Source organism: Dipteris shenzhenensis, chromosome 29, assembly GCF_047967505.1.
Source record: "Dipteris shenzhenensis isolate YYH24624 ecotype China chromosome 29, Dip_SZ_1.0, whole genome shotgun sequence".
NCBI classification, from domain to species: Eukaryota; Viridiplantae; Streptophyta; class Polypodiopsida; order Gleicheniales; family Dipteridaceae; genus Dipteris; species Dipteris shenzhenensis.
In genome coordinates, this window is record NC_141624.1 from 35,384,353 (window position 1) to 35,394,140 (window position 9,788).

Consider the following 9,788-nt stretch of genomic DNA (forward strand, 5'->3'; position numbering starts at 1 on the left):
CGATTACAAAAACGGGGGAGGTGGAGTGGAGAGGAAGCAAAGAATAAATGGAGTGAAATGAAGAGAGAAAAATGCGATGAGAGAGGGGGAAACCCTAAAAGGAGGAGTACCTGATTGAATGCAAGGTGCAGTGAAGACGAAGAAGAAGAAGAAGAAAGAGGTAGCACGAGCTTGTTCTCCAGAGCAAAGGAAGGGCGGCCACCTCTGTAGAGTAGCGTGTCTAGACCTAAGGTGGCCACTCTTTCAACCATTTTGACAAGTGGCACCTTCCTTTCTTCTATAGCCCCTTAAACCCCAAGGTTTCTCCCTCCTCTTCACCTTCCATTCCAAGGGATTCCCTTTAGGGCCTTCCCACCTCTTGCATGTGTGTGGTGCCACACCTAAAGAGATGATTGGATCCACCAAAAAAGCGGGTTGGACTAAGTTGGACAGCCAAGCCCCCCCCCCCCCCTCCCGCCAGGAGCATGAGCGAGGGTTTACATAGGTGAAGGCATTTATTGCATCAAGTTTGGTGGATCCTACAATACCTTGCCACGTACTTTATAACGGCTTAGACAGCGTGTAATGATCCCCACCCGCCGAAAGGGGAAGAATAGAGACTTGGGCGGGCGGGGGCTTGGTCTGTAAAGAGCATGAGTGTTAATAGAAAATATGCCCCGTCTGCACGAGGCCTTCATTGTCCTCCTACATGAATTCAGTCTGCGTTATATTCTGTAGAAATTATCTTCTACAACTTTTTTCATTCTTTTGCCTATGAAAAATATCTTCTTGATTTTTTCAAAATCTGCAAAATTCCTGACAGTTTAGTTATATCTTAGCTTTAAAATCTGCAAATCTTTGAGAAAAAACTTAAAAAGTTTGAAACCCCAAGTTTTGTGATTTGTTGAGAAAACTACGTGTTTCCTAACAATCAATTATTTCTCTTTCCCATGATCAACCCCCTTTCATATTGCTGATCTATATGGTTGTTTTTTCAAGTCCTTTTCCTTTTGAAATATTAATTTATCATTTTTGTCACCCTAGGCACCACCATTGCATCCTATAGAGTCTTTTTTCCTTGCAAGACTAAGCACTCTCGACAATAGCCTTATTTTATTGCATGAGTTACTTTCTCAAAGCATAACATTGACATCCCTTGACTTACCATAGTTGCATGAATTACTTTCTAGAAGCAAACTTTTGTGAACATTGACATCCACACCTTGCCTTTATGAGACCCTAATCTCCTATAGCAAGACACCTTTCTAGTAACACCACCATCTCACTCACCACCTCTTGGTCACTCACCATGCATTTTCAATTTGTATAGGTGAAACTAGGTTTTTAGTTTGCTTAGGTTGACCTAGGTTTTAAATTTTGCTCACCTACATAGGGAACTCATGCTTTATGTCATTGCTGAAATTTGAAGGAACTTGTATTAGTTGGACAATTATGTTAGATTCACTTATGTCATAAAACATTGCTAATTCAATTCTAGAGCTAGCACAATACAAGACATTGATTGAGAAGATCATTGAAGAGGTGAACTTAGAGTTGATGTAACCTTTGAAAGTTCATAAAAATGGAGATGATTTCAAGCATTGTTCTTAAGTGAAGTCCTATGATAGTATCATCAAACATCATTTAGTCTTGCATATGTTTATAGATATGTATGGCACATTTGATGTGTATGGCCAATACGAAATGCATAGTGGATTAGAGCACAAGATTACGTTCTTGATGCAAAAAGCGATATGTTGATTCGATGCGTCATTACAAAGTTACGATTTTTTTAGATTTTAGACACCCATTAGATTAGTGCAATGAGAAAGTAAAGTGTATAATGTATTATGGCTTTGCTATTTTTGTCCTTTTGTTTGTGTAATGCCAAGTAGCAAAAGAAACAAGTCATATTCGAAGCATGAGGACCCCTCTCCTCTCCTCACTTCCAAGAACATGGGGCATATGTAAGGTGAAGTGAAACACTAGAAGGGAGACAAAGGGAGAAATGCTAGATGATATTGGGATAGTGCTTGATATTTGGTCCCAAGTGAGCAAGTGTATTATTGAATATGGTTAACATTTTTTTTATTTTGTAAGAAACTCAAGAACTTGTTAATGAGATGTGACATGATAGAGTGGTAGTGTGGTAAATTTTTATTATGTACAAGTCAATTGTTGCTTAACTTGGCTTTTGCTTTGTGTTGATGTTGGTTGGATATGTTCCACCACTCTTCTTTAACTTATTTACCGTGCCACTTCTTCAACCAATCGTGACGTGCTCACTATCTCATGTGTACACATCCTAAACTCACCAAAGGCCAACCTCACCTCTGGTCAACTTCTAATAAGCTTGCATGAGTTTACATATGTTTAACATGTTGCCTAAATTGGTATGTAGTAGTAAGCTCCCTAAGTTTTGTCCATTCATTTATTTTCATTGCGTGTGATTTTGCTTTTGATGTTTTGCAAGACATACATTTAGTCTTTGCCTCAGCTGGATTTTAGAAAATCAAAGATCCATTAAGTATGTGATTTATGTAAATATATGACAAGGGATCCACTCTTCCATTTACTCTACCTCCCCTAATGGCCCCATCCCTCCCTTACATTAATTCCTCCTTTGACCCCTCTCCTTTCCTCACTTTCCACTCCCCCTTGACCCCATGTGAATTTTATTCTAGCCTTCTTTGTCCAGCTATTCCATTCATTTATTTCCATTGCATGTGATTTTTCTTTCGATGTTTTGCAAGCCATACATTTACTCTTTGCCTTAGCCCAAAGGGATGGATTTTAGAAAATCAAAGATCCATTAAGTATGTGATGTACTCAAATATATGACAAGGGATCCACTCTTCCATTTACTCTACCTCCCCTAATGGCCCTTACATTAATTCCTCCTTTGACCCCTCTCCTCTCCTCACTTTCCACTCCCCATCCCTCCCTTACATTAATTCCTCCTTTGACCCCTCTCCTCTCCTCACTTTCCACTCCTCTCACCCATGTGAATTTAAATTCATACCTCTCGTGCCCTTTCCTCTCCTCCCATTTCGCCATGCTCCTCTTTTCCTTTCACTAGTTAATGGAGGCTTTTATTTATTTTATTTATTTTGAGCTATTGAAATGCCCCAACAAGATTCTAGTGGTTTTATTCTAGTAGTTTTGCCATCTTGTTCCCTAGTCATGAGCTTCCTCGATTTCACATTAGGGCTATTGAAATCCTCCTTCCAATTTAGTAATTAATAGAAGGTTAACTTTTATAATTTTGTAATTTTGTTTGAGCTATTGAAATGCCTTGATAAGAACATGGGGCATATGTAAGGTAAAGTGACCCACATGAAGCAAGACGTTGCTAGATGATAGTGGGATTATGCTTGATTTTTTTGTCCCAAGTGAGCAAGTGTGTTATTGTCAATGTTGAATATGGTTAGCATTTTTTGCATTTTAAAAAAAGCTCAAGAACTCATTAATGAGATGTGACATGATAGGGTAGTAGTGTAGTAATGTTTGATTCTGTATAAATCAATTGTTGCTTAACTTGGCTTTTGCTTTGTATTGAGTTTTTTTTTTTTAACAAAACCTTGCCGACTTATATTATGCGGGTGGGTCAGGCCTAGAAAGAGACCCTAAGTACAAAAAAAGCTACCGAGAGGAGGAAAGGAGCCGATTTATGGGCAGACGCCCCTGACCCACCCTGAAAGCAAAGCCAAACTACCACCAATATTGCCATTGGACACTAGCTAACTATTGGTATCCTATCCTCTATCAAGGTGCCAAAATCCCTAAAATTAGCTTTGACTCCTGCAAGAATTGCCTCTTCAGAGGAGGCTACCCAAGAACTGTAGCAGAAGATACGATGATTTCATGTCTCCCATATTGCTAGGAGGGTCGCCGCCGCCCTTATCTGAGACCATACACTAGCCAGTGTAGAGGGTAAACCTCTCACTTCACCCAACAATGTGATTTGCCAATTCCTGAGAAGCGTGAAATGCTTCATAAACCTTGTTGTGCGAACTACCCTCTCCACCTTGCTCCAAACATATAGCTCCAAATGAGATGCCTCAGCGTAGAGAAAACACATTCATTAGGTTGTCCATGCTGTCCTTATCTTCCTTTGAGAAGGAAACACTGTCATTTGCAAAGAGCTGTAAGTTAAGCTACCCTTCTGATGGAAGAGACACGCCCTTAATCGAGCCAGCTGCCACCCCCTACTTAATCACATAAATTAGCGGAATAGATTGTAAGGCAAAGAGCAAGGATGCGAAAGGGCACCCCTGACGGATGGACCTCTTTAGATTGAAAGCCCAACAATCTCGCCATTTAAGCAAAGAATGGCTTGTTGGATATTGATCTTCATTAGGCTAAGCACTTGATCTTCATTAGGGCTAAGCACTTGATCTTCGTAGTGGTTTTATGAATGTGTTGCATGGAAGTGCCTGTGTGGACCAATCAAGTATCCAACATGGGAGGTGATCATTGATTGCCTCTTGGATGTGGCTTGTGGAGGTAGTGTGCATGGCGACCATTTTGGCTCTTCTAGTTAAAGAATCTTCTACAAAAGCATGATGGGAAGGTCCAGCTCTCTCTCTTGGAAGGTCCACAAGACCTAGTGAAGCTCTCCGATGAGAGTCGGTTCTAGTATTATGATGTAGTCTGTAGCAACTTGGTCACATAGGGTTCTAGATTCGTAGTTTGTGAGTCCATCTTGTATTGCAGCAACAAACTCCTACGAATTCATTTGATGGAGGAGATTCTTCCATAGTGCACACATTTTCTTTTGTTGCGAAGAGCACTTCAACATATCTTTGCCCTTGTTGTGCTAACCTTCTTGCGAATACCCTTCTTATTTTTGCTATCAACTCCTACTGCATAAGTTGACTCACCAACATATACATTTGCACCCTGCTGTCGTTCTTCACTTAGCAGAATTCCGACGATATCAATAAACTCCATATCTTCTGAGTTGACTCGAAGAATTTGCACCAAATCTGGATACCTCTGGGATATAGCTGCAAGCAAAATCTTCTTCATCAACTTTAGAACCAAGATCTGACAACTGCTTCAACAAGGATTGAAGATGATTTAGACATGCTCCCGATCTTTCAGACTCTTCCATGTGAAAATTGAATAGCTCCTGTTTTAGAAACGACTTTGAATGTTTCATTTTCATGCCAAAGAGAGCTTCGATGATGGCTCAAATATATGTTGCATTCTTGGAGACATCGATATGGTGGAAATAATTTGAACCGGCGGTGTGCATGGCGACCATTTTGGCTCTTCCAGTTAAAGAATCTTCTATAAAAGCATGATGGCAAGGCTCGGTTCTCTCTCTTGGAACGATGCCTAGTGAAGCTCTCTGATGAGAGTCAGTTCTAGTATTATGATGCAGTCTGTAGCAACTTGGTCACATAGGGTTCTAGAATCATAGTGTGTGAGTCCATCTTGTATTGTAGCAACAAACTCCGTAGAGGTGAGTTGCTATTGATCTAGGTCGTGGGTCTTTTAGTCCATCTCAATAAAGTTGCAGTTATATTTCATGTGATGCTTCTATCCTTGTGAACAGTGTATTGAGTGAGAGCATCATTTTTAACATGGCTGACCAATTGCCAAAAAGTGTTGAGACCAGTATGATAAATTCCCTTCCAAAGCCCAAATTTTATAGGATTGCTACTAAGTAATCCCAACTAATTCGATCATCAGCCTTATCCAAATCTACCCCCAATAGTATAAGAATATTTGCCCTAGGCATGAGGCATAATCCAAAGCTTTCGTGACATTGAGAATATTATCAAAGATATCCCGCCCCTTAACAAATCCACATTGTTCTCTATCCACCACCTCATAATAGAGGTCTCTAATGCGAAGGGACAACGCCTTTGCAATCAACCTATAAGATGTATTGAGCATGGAGATCAGTCTCCAATCCTCATTACGCCGATGGAATTCCCTTAGCCGTAAAGGCATTTGCCATATTTGTAAAGTCATCCCCTATTACGTCCCAAAACATTCTAAAAATTCCAGCTGTCAGACCATCTGGTCCTCGGGCCCTATCATCATCAAGAGTGTGTAATGCCTCCTCCAATTCCTTTTTCATAAACTGTTTGCCCAATAGTAGCCTGTTGTAATCTGAAACCCTGACTTCCAAATCATCTAGGAGCTTCTGCAGATTGTGTTTCCACTCCTCATCTTGTGTAGAGCCTTGTCCATGTCGACCATTAATTGTAATTGTATAACGATTTCCAACATTGCCATAATAGATCTTTTAATCTGAGCAAGCGCTGACATAGCCGCTCTCTTATATGCCTTGTGCTCACGATTAATTTCCTTCAATCTAGTGTGTACTCTCATTATTATCACATCCCATTTCATGCACAGATCATTTATACCTACTCACGCCGTCCTCCATAACTCCTTGATTTCATCACATATTCTCTCAGAGTTGAGCATTCGCTTGTTGAATTTGTAGGGGACATCCACTGACCTATGACATATCATCGGGATCTCAAAGCTCCACAACAACGGACAATGATTTGGGGCCAAAGTGCACCCTTTGAGCCATAGTTCAACCATGGCGAACATGACTTCAAGGAAATCTGGAGTGACCTATGCTCGATCCCAAAGGATCCAAGCATGCTTGACACCATTGATTGTTTGGGCAAAGGAAAGCACGAGGAGAACCTTCCCCAACGACAAGTCTAGTTTGTCCAAAACATCACCCAACCATTGTGGGAGGCTTGGAAAATTGACCCATATAGGGCACTCATGAAAGATGAACTCATCCATGCAAAATGATGGACTCCAGGGGATTGTCACATTCGAGGCACATGAATACAGATATGACTATCCCAAGATTTCATTTCGCAGCTTCTTTGAGGCACAATAGACCAGGAAGAATCCTTTCCCCAAAAAACTAGCCACATATGCATTTACAAGGATGTCACATTCAAAAAGAAGGAACTGACGCAACTCCTCAAATGTAGGCATTCTCCTTGTGAAAAACAAATACACCACACCTCTATGCAACTATTTCAACTGAGGTCTAATGTCCTCCACTTGTAGCTCACAAACAATCGAGTGTTTATTCCCATGTTAATCCACTCTTTCCTTGCCACCTCCTTCATCCTACGTGTGATCTTCGCATGCAACAGGCTTTTGGCTTTGTCCTCTTCCAACTTGGTGAACCTAGCCTTAAGCTTCCTTCCCAATACATCGGCAAATGAGATAGGCTACACTTCCTTAGAAAGTTCCTCCTCATCTTTCCGACTAGCCCTCGCTCCCTCATCCAACTCAGAAATCCCCTTAGTCTCATCACTCATATCCCCTACACAATCTACACCCACCTCTGAATCCAAATGAGCTCTGTTTAGGGAGCCAGAGTGCTCTCGGCACTTAAAGAACTCATACATGCACAAGGAAAGTATCCCAGCCCTAGGCTACACTTCCTTGCCTCATCCAAAAGTCATTACCTACAAGCTTTAGTATATATCTCCTCTCATGAACTAAGTAACTCAGCTTCACTCAAGATGGAAAATAACTCTTGACCAACTATCTAAACAAGTCTACCTTGTGATGATGTTGGTTGGATATATCCCACCACTCTTCTTCAACTTATTTACCGTGCTACTTCCTTCAACTAATTGTGATGTGCCTAGTGTCTCATATGTACACATCTCAGACTCCCCAAAGGCCAACCTCACCTCAGGTCAACTTCTAATAAGCTTGTAAGAATTTCCATATGTTTCACATGTTGCCTAAATTGGTATGTAGTAGTAAGCTACCTAAGTTTTGTAATGCTATTACATTAATTTACTTTCATTGCATGTGACTTTTATTTTAATGTTTTGGAAGCCATACACTTAGTCTTTCCCTAAGCCCAAAGGGATCGATTTTAGAAATTCAGAGATCCATTAAGTATGTGATGTATGCAAATATATGACAAGGGATCCACTCTTATATTTACTCTTCCTCCCCTAATAGCCCCATCCCTCCCTTACATTAATTCCTCCTTTCACCCCACTCCTCTCCTCAAGTTCCACTCTTCCTTGACCCCATGTGAATTTGAATTCCAACCTTCTTTGTAATGCTATTCCATTCATTTATTTCCATTGCGTGTGATTTTTCTTTCGATGTTTTGCAAGCCATACATTTACTCTTTGCCTCAGCTCAAAGGGATTGATTTTAGAAATTCAAAGATCCATTAAGTATGTGATGCATGTAAGTATACAACAAGGGATCCACTCTTCCATTTACTCTACCTCCCTTCCACTCCTCCTCTCCCCCATCTGCATTCAAATTCACACCTTCTTGTGCCCTTTCCTCTCCTCTCCTCCCATTTCGCCATGCTCTTCTTTTTCTTTCACTAATCAATGGAGGGTTTTATTTTATTTACTTATTTTGAGCTATTGAAATGCGCCAAAAAGATTCTAGTGGTTTTATTCTAGTAATTTTGCCATCTTGTTCCCTAGTAATGACTTTCCTTGATGTCACATTAGAGCTATTGAAATCCTCTTAAAATTTTAGTAATTAATGGAAGGTTAACTTTTATAATTTTGTTTGAGCTATTGAAATGCCTTGATAAGATTCTATTGGTTTTGCCACCTAGTTCATTATTAATGAGTTTCCTTAATTTCACATTAGGGCCAAAAAATATTGGATTTGGATGTTACTATATGGAAAATGTCAAATTCAAATGTACAATATAAAGATACTTAAATTTGAACAAATGTATACAAATTAGAGAATTTAAGTCATCTACTTGTGAAATAGTTTGTAAGCAGTTGATACTGTACACACATAATGCTAAAATGAAATTTTTTACAAACATGGTTTCATCTCTTTCATAGGTTTCATTGTAATGTTTTCGTCAACATGATGCATATGCAATCTTGTTAGGATCTCTTCCATTGTAGCTCTTTTGTTGCAATCTTTGTTACATAGACTATTGTGACAATCCATCTTGATGATAATTTCTCTCATATATAAGTTGTCATGTAATGCATCTACACAATCTATGATGAAGGTAGCTACTTGTCCGAACAACCAGCCCATAGCAAAGGAATGTAACTTACATGATCAATCACCCTTATGTTTTGGTCCTATTTTAGAACTTGCATATAATTCTAGTACAAACCAAGGATATGTATTTGGGAAAGCAAACATCGGATCTAGTTTAGGTCTATTCTCAATCCAATGTAAATTCTTCCCCCAATCAATGATTCCTACCTGCACTGATTTATCATCACTCGTGAAATCTATAACATAGTTGCATGGTATGCATGAAATTTTGCTCATGTACTGAACTCAATGCACTTGCAATTTCTAAAGCATTCTAGCAAAACAATTGTGCTCGCAACTTGATTAGAGAATGCCATGAGAAGCATGATTCTTCTTTGTCTTTTTATCCAATTGATGTATGATCTAGAGGACGGAGGGAGAGACATGGACATATCATGGATAGTACCTCCATTTAAAAAATCGGTTGATTGACCAAAGCTCCTTGTCATGTATATAGCCTATTGTCGACACACAGAAAAATGCATCTACACACAAAGTTGTAGAGACCCCAAAATCTGAATTTTAAAGGGGAGAAACTAAATGAACATGCGAATAGAGATGCAAATGTTAGCCTATACATATGAACATGGAGTACAAACACTTCATATAGATGCATCATAGTGCATTGAATTTTTTAAAATCATGTCATCTATGTGGAGAGAGAGAGAGAGAGAGAGAGAGAGAGGGAGGGAGGGAGGGAGGGGGGGAGGGACGGAGGGAGGGAGAAAGAGTGGAGCGGAAGAAAGAGGGAGGGA

The 9,788-nt window shown here is 39.8% G+C and overlaps 1 protein-coding gene across 4 annotated transcripts in view; it reads right to left on the reverse strand.

Annotated features, from left to right (window-relative positions):
* LOC147882760 (mitochondrial carrier protein MTM1-like) overlaps window positions 1-302 on the reverse strand; it is a 63,416-nt gene extending 63,114 nt beyond the window's left edge. For 2 of the 4 annotated variants that reach the window (XM_087400334.1, XM_087400336.1), the window contains exon 1: window positions 111-302. In XM_087400334.1, coding sequence (XP_087256460.1) covers window positions 111-251 — 141 coding nt within the window. In that variant the 5' untranslated portion in view covers window positions 252-302. The remainder of the gene's footprint in view (window positions 1-110) is intronic. The other 2 variants (XM_087400338.1, XM_087400337.1) reach the window with 2 other exon arrangements.
* Between the last annotated feature and the right edge of the window lie 9,486 nt (window positions 303-9,788).